The 16,973-nt window shown below is 37.2% G+C and overlaps 1 protein-coding gene across 1 annotated transcript in view; it reads left to right on the top strand.

Moving 5' to 3' along the window:
- Positions 1 to 16,973, top strand: part of LOC107742579 (activating molecule in BECN1-regulated autophagy protein 1-like) — a 71,564-nt gene that overhangs the window by 27,976 nt on the left and 26,615 nt on the right. Inside the window, exons 11-13 of the mRNA XM_016555618.1 lie at positions 613 to 723; positions 14,956 to 15,144; positions 16,173 to 16,337. Of these exons, the coding sequence (XP_016411104.1) occupies positions 613 to 723; positions 14,956 to 15,144; positions 16,173 to 16,337 (465 nt within the window). The remainder of the gene's footprint in view (positions 1 to 612; positions 724 to 14,955; positions 15,145 to 16,172; positions 16,338 to 16,973) is intronic.

Raw genomic sequence — 16,973 nt, 5'->3', positions numbered from 1 at the left:
TGTAATCTATTACATACCTTTCTATCAAAGTTATCTGACATTATCAAGCTGAATTTGTTCTGACACAGTTTAACTCTGAGTTCTTGTCATATTTTATTACCATTTTGTAAACTATAACGAATAAACCGTGATAATGTGAGAAAAGTTGAAGGTGTCTAAATAAATTTTAGTTTGACTGTATCTATTTGATAAATGAAGTTAACCAACGAACATTATACATATCCTTTTGGTTTCTGTACCCAATATTTTAAAAATGTACAAATGCAATGAAAATATTGGTATCGGTACTCGGTATCGGCAAGTACCAAAAATAAAAGTATCGGTATCGGGCGAGTACTGGAAAAACTGGTATCGGTGCATCCCTATTATAAATGCCTTAACTGTCTCTTGTAACATTCTTAATGTCTTTACTTTTTGATTGATTTAATGCATCCATATTAAAAGCATTAATTTCTTTCAAAATTAAAAAATGACTTACCCCAAACCTTTGAAGAATATTGTATGGAATGTGCGCTATCAGCCTGTTTACATAGAAATATTGACTGCTTGAGGAATTTTTAATTGCTGTATCTTTAACATGTGACACTTTTTTTGCCCTCTCTCCTTTTTAAGGTGCTGTTATTGGGGACGGTCAATCTGCAGTGGCCAGCAACATAGCTAACACAACGTATCGTCTGCAGTGGTGGGACTTTACCAAATTCGACTTGCCCGAGATCAGTAATGGTGAGTGGTTGAAGGGGTGTATCAAGCAATTAATGACAAACAGACTGTCATATTATTAGTTAGAGATGGGGGGGAGTTAATCCGTCAGTACATCGCGTTTTATCTTCAATGATTCTGAATCATCTACAGTCGTCTGAAATTTAGTTTTTAACAGTGAATATTTCACACACAAAAACCTTGAGCAAGTATCTAAACTGTTTAAATTGTCTGTCACAGGTCAGATCATAGTCTAAGAGACCTGATTTTGGTTATGACTTTGTTGTGTATATGAACAGCAGAATAATCGATAAAAAAATTGAATTAGGATTGAACCCACCCCTGGTTTCAGTGGTGTTTTGTGTGGGATTTTTCAGAAAGGCACATGTATTTTTCTGAGATTTAATATTTGCAATGTGCTCATCCACCTGAACAGAAATACAAAAAAGGTAAGACTGAATGGTAAGACTGAGCTGATGGAGGGCAGATGCCATGGACAGGAGAGGAAATTGGTCACATCTTAGAGTTATTTTCTTCCCCGCCTCTCTCTTTCTTTCCCTCTCACGATGAGCGTTACTGGAAGCTCTTGGCGATCACCCATGGCTGATTACAAGATTACAGAGTGATTCTTGTTATCTGGGCTTGATCTCACACCTGGCAGCACTTAGCCACTAACATCTGTTCAGCCTGTGAGAATCTTCAGTATCTCAGAAAACAAAGTTTAGCATCCCTCAGGGCATGTACACAGCCAGATACTCACAAGAAAATGAGTGTTGTGAAAGCTGTGTCTGTTGCGTTATTAAGGTTAAAAAAAAAAGTAATCAAAGTCATTCCTTATAAAATTCAGTCTGACCTTCACTTATCTCTTAACCCAGATGTGACAGACTTGCTGAGGATCTGTTGGTGGATGAGGATTGATAGTTTGATTTTTCTGTTATTTTTGTCATTTTTAAATACTCAGATCTCCCACAGACAGGGCAAAACGGACATGATTTTAGCAGTGCTGGTGTTACAGCGAAAAATACAAAATAGAAACGAGACTAAACAGCACAATGCATATCACACATGCAGAAGTATTGTACATCCCACTGGACAAGTGGACACTTGGATACAGTTAAAGCAAATGGCTATTTGAGAGGACAAAAAAAGATTTTGTTAGGTTTTTGTTAAAGCTATTCAAACACACACAATTGTTTTGGAAAATCCCCTTACCCTTCTTGGCTTGCAGAATTGCCTCAAACACCCTGAAAAAAAAATGGCCTTGCAACATCCTGCATAATATGGTTTGTTGTGGCTTATTGTGTTTATTGTAAAGTACCCCAAAAAAGATCGATTGAAAGATTTGCTGCCAACTAAGAATTCATTCTAATTGTTTTTGCTTTTCTCCTGTTATTTTACCTCTGTTCGGTGCAAAGAGGCAGTTGTGGGTGTTTTCGAGAGTTGATCACTGGAAGTTTTCTCAGTCAGATTAGAAAGGTTGCCCATTCACACTAAGAATGCGTCCACACCACACAGCTATAATGATATAAGACGTAGAGAATCATATTGTTGGAATCACTTTTAGAGCGTTTTTTTTTTCCAGCTGATGAATGGATAAAAACTTTGACAGCCAATCGAAATCCTATTTGAATTCAAGTGCACAGTTGGAATAAACAGATCGATATCATCCATTGATTGGTGAGGATGCTAATGTAATTATCATTATAGTTTTAGTTACTAACTCGTTACTGTTATAGTGTCCTTTCTTGTAGTGAACAGGCCTTTATGATCATGAAAGCCACAGCACTGTACTGCAACACTGTAGTATAAATTATTCTTGTGCTTTCAACATACGAGACATTTTTTTAAACGTTATCTTTCAAAATTAATAATCATGTTGGATTACAAAAGACTTAAATTTTCAGCAGACAGTACTGAGAAAAAAATTAATTTTTGTTAAATCCACACAGCTTGCAGATTGAAAAAGTGAATGTGAACTGACATTGATCACAGTTTGAGTTATTGTATCTGAAGAAGAAAGCCAGCAGTTATATCAGAGCACATAGGATCAGATTTGCTACAGTATTACTAAAGTACATGGGAAATAGCGGGAGGTAGAGCTGGACCGTGTCATCTGAGCAGAACACTGACACCCTGGACAGAAGCCCTCTTCACTTCCCAGCAGGCTGCTTCCGCTCTACAGAGGCCTGAGTGCATTCTTCTGTCCTCCCACAGTACACATTCCCTCTGGCGTATCAGTGCAGTCTAATTACAAATACAAAAAACCCGTTATAGGCATTAGATGTCAAATAAACTGTGCTATTGATTTTGGAGCCCATTAGAGGTTCATATATTGTGCTGCAGTCATAGCACTGAGTAATACTTAAACAGCTCATGTTGAATTTGTGGAAGCTCATTGTTCTACAAAACACTTAAGATCGAAACATTTCCATTAGACATGCTCTTGCCATAGCTTTTAATTAAGCACGACTGGGCTTTTGTGAACTTTTTTTTCTTTTTGGTGGTCTATATGATTCTTTCCTCCTCTATAATTATTTTAATGCATTCTGGTTTAATTGACAGAAAAAGCACTTAATCTTCTCAGAAAATGCTTGTACTTGCTTTAATTAAGTGCTCTGGCTTTATATTGCAGAGTCAGTTTGAGACATTAATTAAGATAACTTTTTTTCATCCAAAAATTGTAGGACACATCCGTTAGAAATCCAGTGCACTTGTTAAAAATAGCTTTGCAAAAATAGACTTCAGGCTACTTAATCATTTGTGTAGATGGGACATGTTGCAGATTTTTAGGTCATACTGTATGAGAAGTAATTATTTGCTCTGTGGATGATAAATGCATTGCAGCCTGAACGTTGGTCAGTAATACAAGTTGAGTTGGTATTTTCTCTTGTGTCATTGTGATGGTGGTAATTTAGCTGCAGGTATTTGATCTAAACCTTGTGAAGACGTGAACCCTGGCCACTGCAGTATAAGACAAAGCAGTAATGCATCCATATTCGGCTCTAATGTACAGTAGGAAACTCTAAACTGTGTTATTTTGGTGTCATTAAGATACTATCATAGTTGCATTAATATTTTGAATTAGTTTTTATTTTTATATTGTCTGTTTTCATTTTAGGTTTAGTTAAAGTTTTAGTAACTTTGTTGTGTTTTTGTCATTTTTGTTTTATTTTTTGTGTTTAAATCTTTTTATTAAGGTATTCAGTGAACACGGTCTCTGTGCCATTGAAAGTTACTCTCAACTTTGTTTTATTTTTTAAAATGTCTTAGTGTTTATTCATTTTTATTTCAGTTAGTTATTTTAGTACATCAAGTTCAACTAAATGTAACCGAGAAATGTTCGCTTAAAAATAAATGAAATTAAGTTTAAAGTTTTTATATTTTATTTCAACTTACTTTATTTCAAGTAACAAAAATGTTTTTATGGTTTTATTTTAGTTTTAGTGAAGCATAATAACCCTGACACTGAGAAAAACACACAAACAACTGCCACTAATAAATATGAAGACCTCAAGTAGCTGCAGGGACACTGAACAACACTTCAGTTTCACCAAGTTCATATAAGCACAACATAGTGTTCCCCAGACAAATGGTTAGGGAAAAAATTTGATCTGATCCACCACCAAATTGATGCGTTGGACTTCATAACCTTGCCAACCTTTCTGGAACCAGCAAACAGATTTGAAAAGGCTCCATTTAACAAATCTGATCCATTCTATGTATACCAAGACATCTCATCCTGTCAGAGAATGACCAGTAAGAGGGATGTGTCACATACCTGTCCACTAGAGTCCTCCCTGCCTGCCTCAACCACCACACAATTAAGGTTCTGCACCCAATCACCTGACAGAGCAGGGACCGGCACCTCCAAGGGACGATAATGACATGACAGGTGAATCACTAGCCTGCACAATAAGGCTGTGCGATTTGGGGAAAATATCCAATTGCGATTTTTTGACAGATATTGCGATTGCGATTTGATTTGCGATTTTAATTTTGCAGGAAGTCAAGCTTCAGCTCAATATTGTCAATAGTGTGCAGCACAGTATGGGTATTGTTACCCTGCTGAAAAAAACAATAGAAACCATCACATAAATTCTTATGGTTTCCATTAAAACCATTACAAAATTCCATTTTATAGCATGTTTTGGGCATTACTCCAATAAGAATGACTGTTTTTCTATTGGTTCCAATGTGCCAGATTACATCCCACCAATAGAATCTATCAAATGCCAGTAGACACCATTATATTAAAACCAATACAATTCTTATTATAACCTTTAAATCCAATAAATTTTCTAATCTGTTTTGGGAGGGATTCCATTGTTTTTTCAGCAGGGAAGATTATAATGGTATTACTACTTTTACAGAATTTACTTAATTACTGAATTTCACAGGAAAGATTTGTTTATTTTGTGTAAATAAAGAACTGTATTACTTTAGTCAATTATTAAAGCATTACATAGGTTACATAGGCTGATTTATTCATTTTTAGGTATTTGGGATTTTAAGAACAAGTGGAAAATGTGCTGAATGTTTCATTTCATGCAAGTGAAATTAGCAAGCAGTTAGACTGAATTTACATTTGTTTTAAACACGGAGCCAAGCGCGAGTTGACACAGGTTGCGCGCGTGCGTCAAGCCTAGTCCATGTTGCCAGATGCGCTTGTAGAGACTTGAGGTGCGGAGCCGGGCGTGAGTATAAACAAGCATTACGAAACAGGCTGTGTGTGTGTGGCAAGTGTAAACGGCTCGTCCGTGAGTCGCGGGATACGCGCCGCGTGCGGCAGAGAGGAGCGAGTATGAGAAGCATTTAGAGACAGAATCTGTTGGGGAGATAAAATGTGTAAGATAATGTTCATGTAGGCTACTAATAAAAACATCTAAGAATGTATTTTTTATGCGTTGTGGCACATCTCTCGCAAATTACCTTTTTTGTTCGGTGTTTGTCATTTCGAAGCCAAAGTAATCTCATATTATACAAGTTTTTCTTTAGTATTAATTTGCCTGACTATCGATCTGACCCTGTAGATGCCATCATCCCGTGCGCATGCTTTCTATTTATTTTATTTTTTATTTTTTTAATGGTGAGCGTAGAGAAGTGTTGATTAGGGAGAATGGAGGTGCACTCACTCAATTGGTTAGTAAGACTGGCACTCAAGGCTGGCAGTCATGCATTTGCGTTTGCTCGGGAACATAGTCATATCGCGTCCACATCACAGGCTTTGCGATTAGTAAATCGCAACGTCTCAAATCGCGATTGCGGTTCGATTTCGATTAATCGCACAGCCCTACTGCACAATGACTGATATCTCTGAGCAGTCAACCTACTCAGTAGCCCGGGACACCTACTAGCCATCCACTCTCCTCTGAGAAGACAGCAGTTTCCCTGAACTCTAGAACAAAACAAACTATTGCCCAATTCCAAAAACCCGTCCTTGGACTCTCATTTATGGCTACAGAGGTGGAGACATCTTTTGGGCTAGTACAAATCTGAGGCAAAGACATCTGAGCATGATGGGCCTTTAGCTGAGCAAGCTCATTATCTAACTCGAGCTTGAATTCTCCTTACTAACTACCATTTCCTCAAAAGCCTACTTTCTGGCCAGCTCAGCCAAAGAGCAGAAATATTAAGGAGCTAAGATTTTTCCATGCTCTCTGATGCATCTGCTTCATGGCTTCAAGAAACTGAAATTAACAGAGTCTCTCAAGTTCAGAGAGTGGAAGTGTTCCACATCAAAGTTAGCCATTATTTTAATAGAGAGGAGAACATGACTGGCTGCACAGAAGCTCTGGTGATGATACAAAGCACCAAGGTACATGCAGGTTTGATAACAAGTAAACTCCACTAATTGCCAATATAATATGATACAAACTCTCTGACTAGGGGTTCTGCACTAGCCAAGGTGCCTGGCTCTGTAATCTAACATCTGTTTCAAAGTGTGTGGTTTGTGTGTGTGTGTCAGTTTTCGAGATGCCCAAAAAGACATTTCTCATTGGTGTTGACTGACCTTTCTCCCCTCATCTTGGTGCCATTTACCTTTAAGGCTTAGACCAGCTTTGGTGTCGGTTGGTGTAGTGTACCGTGTGGTTATTATAAAGATGCAGTTGTGGTGGTGGTGAAACAATAGCAAAGATGATGATATTTAGAAAAAAAACATAAACAGTTAATCCAAAGTAGCAGGCATGTGCAGAGGGGGGTGCGGTGGGTGCTTGAGCACCTGCCCCTTTTCCCCTTGATGCCCAAAGTGCTCTTTTTGTCAAGGCAATTTTTTTTTTTTGTAATTAAACGCCCTTTTGTAAAGGTCTGCCCAATCTAACTATTAGTAAAATGAATGAATAATAATTTAGCCGTAAATAAAATGATCCACATGATGACCTTTCACCTGACGATCTCATCTAGGACGATCCCTCACGTTCAGACACCTTTAGCGCACTACCAGATGCCTTCAGTAACGCCCGTGGCTGCCGGTAAGTGTAGTTCTCAGCGGAGCGGTGTGTATGTTTACTTATATTATTAAATTATTATTATTTTGCAAGAACGACGTGAAGAGAGCATGCACAGCTGTTGTTTATATTGCTGTGTGTAGCCTGTGGAAGTAGGCTAACATTAGCTGCAGCAAGGGGCTATAATATTTTTGTTCAATATTTTCCTAATGACAATTTTATGATTGGTTTATAAAGGCTACTACGAACACCTTTTTCCCATTTTTATCACAGAATAAAGCAGGAAGTATATTTTATAGTTTCTATACTAATGATGTCAATCAATACTGCATTATTCATATAGTTTATTTATTTATTACCTGGAGATAACTTGAGAAACACACATAAACCATATATTTTCACAATCGTGTGTTTATTGTCTTAACGTTTCATCAGTAAAAACATTTCTGCTTTTTATTCAGCTCAGCTACAGCTGTAGCCGGATGCTTTTGTCCATATAAGGGATTTGCACGTCATAAGTTATTACTTCTATGAGTCTGTTTTGGACTTTTTGCGCGAGAGCGTCCTCGGGCTTTGAGTATGAATGGAACACACACTGCATGAGAGTTCAGCGCTCCTGATATTCACATCTCCTTAATTTGGATAGGAATAAAACGTCAGGTCATGCAAAGACTATCGATACTGTCTCTTTGAATTTAAATCTAGATTTAAATCTCGAAACCTCTACATAGAAACCTCTACATGCCCGAATAAAGTGCGGGGCATTTATTTATTAAATATTAAAAATGCTGCTTAACGTTGTTCTACACACAGCAATATAAACAAAGATGTCGGTTCTCTTTCGTTCTTGCTGTTTGATTGGGAAAAGTTTAAAGGGCGTCGAGGGAACTTGTCCTTTTTATGTTTCTGACTAAAAACTATTCATACTTTGAACTATTATTGTTACAGTATTTATTTAAAAACGTAGAGTTTAGTAAACTTACTGATTAGAGAGTGGTTTGGGAATTTTGATTTACCAGCAGAGACAGTGGACAAATCCAGCTCATAAAGCTACAGAGGGCTGTGGGAGCTCATACTGAAAAATTATTTACATCATTCTTCCAAAGTCAATAATAATCATGAATCTGCTGGGATTATATATCAGTGTAATTGTTACTCAGACTAAATATAAGCCTTCTCAACTGATTTATCGTTTTACCACTACCCAGCTCATTAATGTGTAATTAGGAGTGGGATAGTTGTCAGAATTCTTTTTATTTTTTTTTTGGAAGGTAGGAACAAGGCCTCAGCAGCATAAGGTAAACACTGACACTTATGATGCTGCCTCCAGCAACTCTTCTCTTGTCCTCTGCTTTGTTACGGTAAAGATGAAATCTTCAGTCCTGTGTACTTTTTGTTCTATACAAAGACCAAAAGAGAGGATCAAAGACAAAATGTTTCCAAGCCCTATGATGTTGCAGTTTCTGAAATCAAAGATGTTTCTGAGTTGCCTTAACTGAAATCACTGAATTGCTAAGGGCTATGTGAACTTTTGCTGGGATAGCAGAAGACACTAGTTTTATTTTAATTAGAAGAGCTATGAGTCAAATTTAAATGATCCGCTCTAGTTCTTTCTTAACACCAAGTCCTCTCTCGTTAGAGCAAAGCAGGTGTAGCAGGTCATCATTCTGTGAACAAGACGTGTGATTTTTGTCCCCCTTCCTTTCCCCTCTATTTTAATTTTCTTTTTACATTATGTGTGTGCAGGTTCACTCCATTGTGGTTCTCGTAAAAGCAAACTCATTGGGTTTTAGTGCAGAGAGAGGATTTTTGTGACACTTGGAAAGTAAAATCCCAAATTCAGTTTGAGAGTGTTAAGGTGTGTTTTATGTCTGTAAATTCTCAGAAGCTGAAGGGCTTTTTGAATGGCTTTAGAGCTCCAGCTAAAGATAATAGATACTGTACACACACATACCAGACCCATTGATGCAAAAATGCAACATGAGTCTATGAATATTCATTTTTCAGATAAATGATGGAGAGGATTTTATGTAAAATGCTTCAATGTTTAGTATGCCCATGGCTATAAAGGAAATGAAATAGGCTGCATCTATATTATAGCGAGCACAGTGTAGAACACTTGCAGCTGCTGCTTCATTAAATTATGGCCTCAATACCATGTCTACACTTAATGAAAAAAAGAGCACAACATCTTTAGTGTCTCATCTGTGGTAGCCAACATCGAAAATCTAGTGCCCAGGGAAAACAACTTTACGCTATACAATACAGAAGAAAATGGGGAATGCAGGCTGGTCGATTGAGATGAACCACTGAGTGGATGTTATTGTATAGTGTAAGGGCCGTTTACATAGAACATGTTTTTTTCCATACCACTGGGCTACTTTTTTTGTTTTTCTCTGTAAACGCACTCACGTCTTGTGTCTTTTGCAGCATTTCACATATTACACAGTGTTTTAAAAACATGTAAAGATAACAATAGCTATATTGCAGGGTTGCCAGCTCAGACACATGCTTTCAGGCTCTGCCTCACACTCTTACTCTGCCCATGTAAATCTCACACCAAAGTGGCGACCCTGCTTATGATATGAAACAAAGTCTCAGCTTTCAAATTTTGTAAGTTTTAATACGAAATTCAAACAATAAATACAGTTTTGGCACACTTAATTTGTCGTAATTCGTTGTAGCGCCTCAGTTAAAGCCAGGGCCATTGAAAATCAGAGTTGCGACATTGCTGCTTTGATCTCGCCGTATGGAGCCAGATCAGCCTCAAAAATAATACATTTGCAAAAGAAAATTCATAAATGCACAGCACAATTTACATTTACAAAATCCAATTCGTAAATTCAAAGCACAATTCATAAATACACAAGTAAAAGCATAAATATTTCCCCAAATGCTCACACAAATGCGTCTTACCTAAATAAATTAAAAATGTTTACACAAATATGAATATATCAAGTTCTTGAATTAATTTCCGTCACACATTTATGAATGATGTTACATGTATTTATGGATCGTTGAATCTGCATTTGCAAATCGTCACACGTGCGTGGACTGCTTTGAATTTGTGTGCAGTATTTTTGAGACCTTCCTGACAGGTTAAGATTCATAAATATATTTTTTTGGAAGATGTTCCTTTCAGCCAATCGCGGTGAGCTTTTAATCCACCAATCAAAAAGCTTCTTACTGAACAGACTCAAGAAGCTCAACGCTGTACTTGTACTGTGCATTGTTCCATGATCGGGTCCTTGATGTAAAGACATTTTAATAGGTACTCTTTTTTTAGCACCTGATTACAATTTCTACAAAATCACATTATGATTTCGTTCTGTCTTATACACCAAAGTTGCACATACCCTGTTTATTCAGATCAATCTGTAATGTTATCAAATAAGTGTTAAATGTCCAGATATTTCATTTAATAACAACAATTATGTAATGTATTCTGTTGTTGTTATTAGTAGTAGTAGTATCAGGTTCACAGTAACTTTTGATCAGGCATTAAAAACAGCTACCACCACTTAAGGGAGATTTCGGACACACACAGCGGAGAGATTTCAGCATGGAGGATGAAAAACATACTCAACGAGTGAGTAAAGTCGTTTTTTTTAAAGGGGTCCTATTATGCTCTTTTACAATGTCTTGAATTTGTTTTGGGGGTGTACTAGAACATGCTCTCATGCTTGGTGGTTCGAAAAACGCATTATTTTTTACATAATTTACATTATTACAATACCTTTCTCCCCATCCTGGCTCAAACGGCTCGGTTAGTTCCGGGTTTGATAAACGCGCGCCTTCCGAAAAACGAAATGTGATGTGATTGGTTTGCTGTCCCAGTGCGTTGTGATTGGCGAACAGCTTTGACGGTGTTTCAGTACTGCCTTCCCTTGCCAAAGCAGCAAGTTCCTTCCGTCTGCTCCAGTTTAGTTAAGGATGGCGTCAATATTGCCATATCAATTTGAGCCGGATTCAGACCCAGAGAATATTGAACAAGAGTATCGTGCAGAACCTTTGCACGCACAGATATTGCAAGACATATTAGAGTGGTAACGTTATTGTTGTTGTTGTTTTTTTGGGGCTAAATCACGTTTTCTATATATATTCTAATGGGCCGCTTTGTGATATCACAAAAGCCGGAAAACAAACGCTGTAGTCCAAACGAGCCGTTCGTTGTAGTTCTTGAAAAGGGAATTTATTTAAAAACGAAATATCTCCCTTTGGAGTGGACTTTGAGATTTGTAAGTTTGAAGATCTTTTTTATGCCCAAATATACACACTACACACTGACTAAAATTCAAAAAGTGAAAAAGCATAATAGGACCCCTTTAACTGATGGCATTTTCTTATGATTAAAGGTTGTTTTAGTAAGTAAGTGTGCAGTTTGCAGTGTTACAAAGTCGTTAGTCCACGCCAGCTTTCTTATATTATAACTGGTGTTTGTAGGAACACTTTAGTAATCACAGGATGAATGGGTGATAAACAAAAAATAAAACAACGATTTCGATGATAAACTATCAAGTAATTTTAAATACGGTTTGTAGTCAGTGGGTTCTAAAGTTACCATCACAACCAGCTATAATCATAAGAAAATGCCATCAGATAAAAAAACGACTTTACTCACTCGTTGAGTCTGTTTTTCATCCTCCATGCTGAAATCTTTCCGCTGTGTTTTTGAAATCTCCCTTAAGTGGTGGTAGCTGTTTTTAATGCCTGATCAAAAGTTACTGCGAATCTGATACTACTACTACTACTAACAACAAGAACAGAACACATTACATAATTGCTGTTATTAAATGAAAAAAGAGTACCCATTAAAATGTCTTTACATCAAGGACCCGATCATGGAACAATGCACAGTACAAGTACAGCGTTGAGCTTCTTGAGTCTGTTCAGTAAGGAGCGTTTTGATTGGTGGATTAAAAGCTCACCACGATTGGCTGAACGGAACATCCGAACATATGAATCTTAACCTGTCAGGAAGGTCTCAAAAATACTGCACACAAATTCAAAGCAGTCCACACACGAGTGACGATTTGCAAATGCAGATTCAACGATCCATAAATACATGTAACATCATTCATAAATGTTAACATTTTAAATTTAATTAGTAAGATGCATTTGTGTGAGCATTTGGGGGAAAATGTATGATTTTACTTGTGTATTTATGAATTGTGTTTTTGTAAATGTAAATTGTGCTGTGCATTCATGAATTTTGTTTTGTAAATTTATTATTTTTGAGGCTGATCTGGCTCCATATCGCCGGTGTCGCCGCCACGCGGTCACGTGGTTCAGTAGCTCTCAATAGTTCCAAACAAACTAGCGCTGTCAATACATTTGAATGGGGTTAAAGGGTTACATTTGAATGGGTTTAAAGGGTACTGTCGTGAACGTGTGTTCACGACAGTATCATGATCACAACAGTATCATGACGCGGCTCTGGGTTAGCGCCGGCTCCACCACATGCTTGCGTCATGATACTGTCGTGAATGCGCGTCCACAAGCGACGCAGTAGAGACGAAAATGTGGAATAAAGTCGTTATTTTTGTTTTCTTTGCGCAAAAAAGTATTCTCGTAGCTTCGTAACTTTACAGTTGAACCACTGATGTCACACGGACTACTTTGTAATTAATGACAGAATTTTCATTTTTGGGTGAACTAACCCTTTAAGCAGGATAGATGACAGCTTCACTGTATTGCAGCAACTTTTAGTAAACATTACAGCATATTATGAATTGATTATTACGTCAATGACATTTACAGTATCAATTTTTATTCTGGAGAGTGATGGAGAGGCAACATTAATATGTTTTTCTTGTATTTAACCCTCAGGTATTCCTTACATAGAATGTGACCGTACACCTTAACAATTTTTTTCAGTTAAATAAATGTTCTATATTTTAGTTCAGTAATAGTATTAAAGGGGTCATATGATGCGATTTCAATTTTTCCTTTCTCTTTGGAGTGTTACAAGCTCTTGGTGCATAAAGAAGATCTGTAAAGTTGCAAAGACTAAAGTCTCAAATCCAAAGAGATATTCTTTATAAAAGTTAAGAGTCAACCACGCCTACCTAAAACGGGACGCGTTTCAGAAAGGCGGGGCATAGAGGAGAAACAATAATGTACAGTATGTGGAAAATAATGTGTTTTTTGAACCTTAAACCGCATAAACACATTTCATTACACCAAATACACAAAAGAATGTTCTTTTTAGCAACATCATATGACCCCTTTAAAACAAATCCATCTTTCTAAATGTGCATAATGACTTGCAGTCACCTGCCAAAACTCACCTGCTCTTGTTTAGCTTGTGCAGTCACACTTTTTCCAGCGCCGTCCGCATGCACACTCGCTCTCCAGTGAAATGACAAACACTTCAATCACACGCTCACATTCTAAATCACAAATAGCCCTAATTACACCTCCCACACACACGCACCTGATGCTTTATAGAGAGACCCCTGCGCAATGACACACGTTGATGCATGAGACCAGAGCAGCACGTTATTGTTCCGTTAATGCTTTGAATAAGCCGCTTCATCTAAACAGTTGTTTTGAATCAACTGTCTCAGCTCACTCACATTTCTGTTGTAATATCCCTGTGTTTACACGGTGTTTGTTTTCTGAATATTACTACCATTCTGTGCGTTGAGAGATGGCTTTATTAGGATGCAAATTGCCATGGAAACAGTAAAGGAATATGCTATGTTTATAACAGAAAATGAAAACAGCAATCAAGATTAATTTTGGAGTTGACGTGGTTTCGAGCAGAAACATTATCATTTTCTCTATGCATCCTGCTTGGCAGAATGGTAGTGCTAGATATCTTTTATGTGTGTGTGTGAGGTTTATGTGCTGAAATGAGAAGGGAACATACACACATCTCTCTCTCTCTCTCTCTCTCCTGCCACTCTGCTCTCTTATTAGTGTGGGTTGAACAAATGTGGCTTTCTGTTAGTCACTAAATCACTTTTATTGCGGCTCAACTTACGGCAGTTCTGCAGCTTCTGCTAATTTAGCAAAAAGATTGTTACACAGGATACTGCTTGTGTACAAATAGAGATTTGGATGCAAATAGAAATCTGTCAGATGCAGAGGCTGACACTGCAATCAGTTTTTGGCAAATTTGACAAGCATGCTAGTTTAATGTCCTTACTCTAAAAAGTGGACCTTAATATTTAGTTTAAATTTAAAGCAGATTTGCTTTTCAAAATTTGCCATTTATAGCTTCTATAACTTATTATAATACTATTTTCTGTCTAAGGCATTCCCTGTTTTAGCCTTTATTTTGTTTTTGACCACTCCAAAACAAAATGTATGTGTTGATTTGGACTAGATATGCATGATATTTTTGCAGTCATATTAGTATTGGTATATAAGTGTGGATTTTTTATATTATCATATCAGCCCAGTGAGTAAACGTGGTCATTGTATTTTAGCTAATACATTATATTCAACTTATCATGTGTTTGCACATTATTTCTAGTGGGCCTACCTATTCTTAAACACAAATAGGTAAAATGTTTACACACAGCCTATAGATTTTTCCTTTTTTCTCCATGTAACGTTATTAAAATTTTACACCTTTTTCTATTTAACTTTTAAAAAATTATCACAAAGATTGATGTTTTGTATAGTTCTACATATCTTTAAGTATTTTCAAGGCAGTTTTAAATGTTGTCTGGTGTTATTTGAAGCATAAAATATCTGTAAATTTATATGTAGATTAATAATTATCGGTTATCATTACCAGGTGCAGTTTTTGTATCGGTGCACCCCTAATTTAGATTCTTGTGTCTGATTTCTTTTTTAGCGTCGGTAAATGTGTTGGTGCCCAACTGTAAGATCTACAATGACGCGAGCTGTGATATCTCAGCGGACGGGCAGCTGCTGGCTGTATTCATTCCCAGCAGTCAGAGGGGTTTCCCTGATGAGGGCATCTTGGCTGTGTACTCCCTGGCCCCACACAACCTGGGAGAGATGCTCTACTCCAAGAGATTTGGTGAGTGACCCTGACACATCAACTGCTCGACCTCATAAGGGCTGTTAGTTTGTAAAAATTTGACACTCCTCCCAGTGCTGACGAGGGTTTAGTACACTGATTGAGCCATCAGAGCTAAAATTATTTCAGACTTGTGCTTAATTAAATCAAATGCAAAGGGACATGGCTGTTTGCATTGTGCTCTCACTTTCCCTCTAATTGGCTGAACAGACAGCAGTGATGGAGCTCTTTTAGAGGCAGCTTTAATTAGATAGTCCCCATTTAAAAGCCAAACGAAGGCAGGGCTGGGACCAGGCTGCTAATGGAAACCAATGATGAGGAAGTATGAGTCCTGCTTGTTTTAGATTAAAGTGATTTGAAACGCTGTTCTCTCTCTCTGCGGGTTGGTCATCACCATCGGCTATACAGGCCTCAAGGAACTATCATTCATCCTATCCAGTAACAGTGGATTAATGAGAGCAATCAACCAGGACCCTCAATACTAAATTGTTCATTTCCATTTACTGATCACATCGCTAGCACTCTTTGGCTCGTGCAAACGCCAAGCAAGGCTGATTTCTAAAGTTAAATGGCTATGAAATTCAATTAGGTTTTTGGATGAAAAATTATATTAGCTATAATTACAGTCTAAACAGGTCTAGGTGTGAACTTTTCTAATTTCATGCTTAACAGATTGGTCTGAATGCTCTGGTTATAACATTTACAGCAATTAATAATGTACAAAATGAACAATTCAGTATTAATAGGGTTCCAAAATAAATTTTCTAGATTTTCATAATTTTTACTGCCATGATTTGACTTTATACGTGTAGTTAGTCATTCTTAGAGTTAAAATACTGCTCAGCTAGCTCATTCAGTGCATTATTGCTTTATTATATTGTTGCTTTAGCAAAAAGTGTATCCCAGTTCTGTATCCCAGTCTTGTTGAAATTGTTATTTTACACAATTGTGATAATTTTGTAATGGTTTGGCTTAGCCTGGAGTTTTCAGACAATGTTTCCGTGCTAGCTTGTGTGTATTTGTCACAGGTCCAAATGCCATCTCTGTCAGTTTGTCTCCGATGGGTCGTTACGTGATGGTGGGTCTGGCATCTCGCCGCATCTTGCTGCATCAGATCACTGATCACATGGTGGCACAGGTTTTCAGACTGCAGCGACCCCACGGAGGAGAGACATCCATGAGGGTACGTCACTGCTGACTTCACATCTTCTTTAGAGACTGCCACAGCTCTCAATACTATCACAAAAAACATACATAACCATGTCTGTTTTCTAGAAATCTAAACCACCATACCTTTTGAAAGTTAAATGCCTTCGGAAATCTGTATATGTATTTTACAATAAAAAATTTTTTTTTTTTAAATTGGATGGCCTTTTTATGTAGGTTGTTAGTTATTGTCAGTTATTCAGAGTAATCAATTAATAAAGGTCAGCAAATAAAAATTACACTATTTTTTAATTTAAAAAAAAGTCAACAAATAAAAAAATTGCCTTCTAAGAACAGGACTTCCATCTAAATATTTATAGCAAAAAGTACTGTATTTTTAAAATGAAATTACAAATTTTCCATTTAAAGGGGTCCTATTATGCTCTTTTACAATGTCTTGAATTTGTTTTGGGGGTGTACTAGAACATGCTCTCATGCTTGGTTGTTCGAAAAACGCATTATTTTTTTACATAATTTACATTATTACAATACCTTTCTCCCCATCCTGGCTCAAATGGCTCGATTAGTTCCAGGTTTGATGAACGCGCGCCTTCCGAAAAACGAAATGTGATGTGATTGGTTTGCTGTCCCAGTGCGTTGTGATTGGCGAACAGCTTTGACTA

This window comes from Sinocyclocheilus rhinocerous, unplaced genomic scaffold (assembly GCF_001515625.1).
Source record: "Sinocyclocheilus rhinocerous isolate Xijiao unplaced genomic scaffold, SAMN03320098_v1.1 scaffold587, whole genome shotgun sequence".
NCBI classification, from domain to species: domain Eukaryota; kingdom Metazoa; phylum Chordata; class Actinopteri; order Cypriniformes; family Cyprinidae; genus Sinocyclocheilus; species Sinocyclocheilus rhinocerous.
Note: the sequence above shows the minus strand (reverse complement) of the source record. Positions and strands in the feature narration are given on the sequence as shown.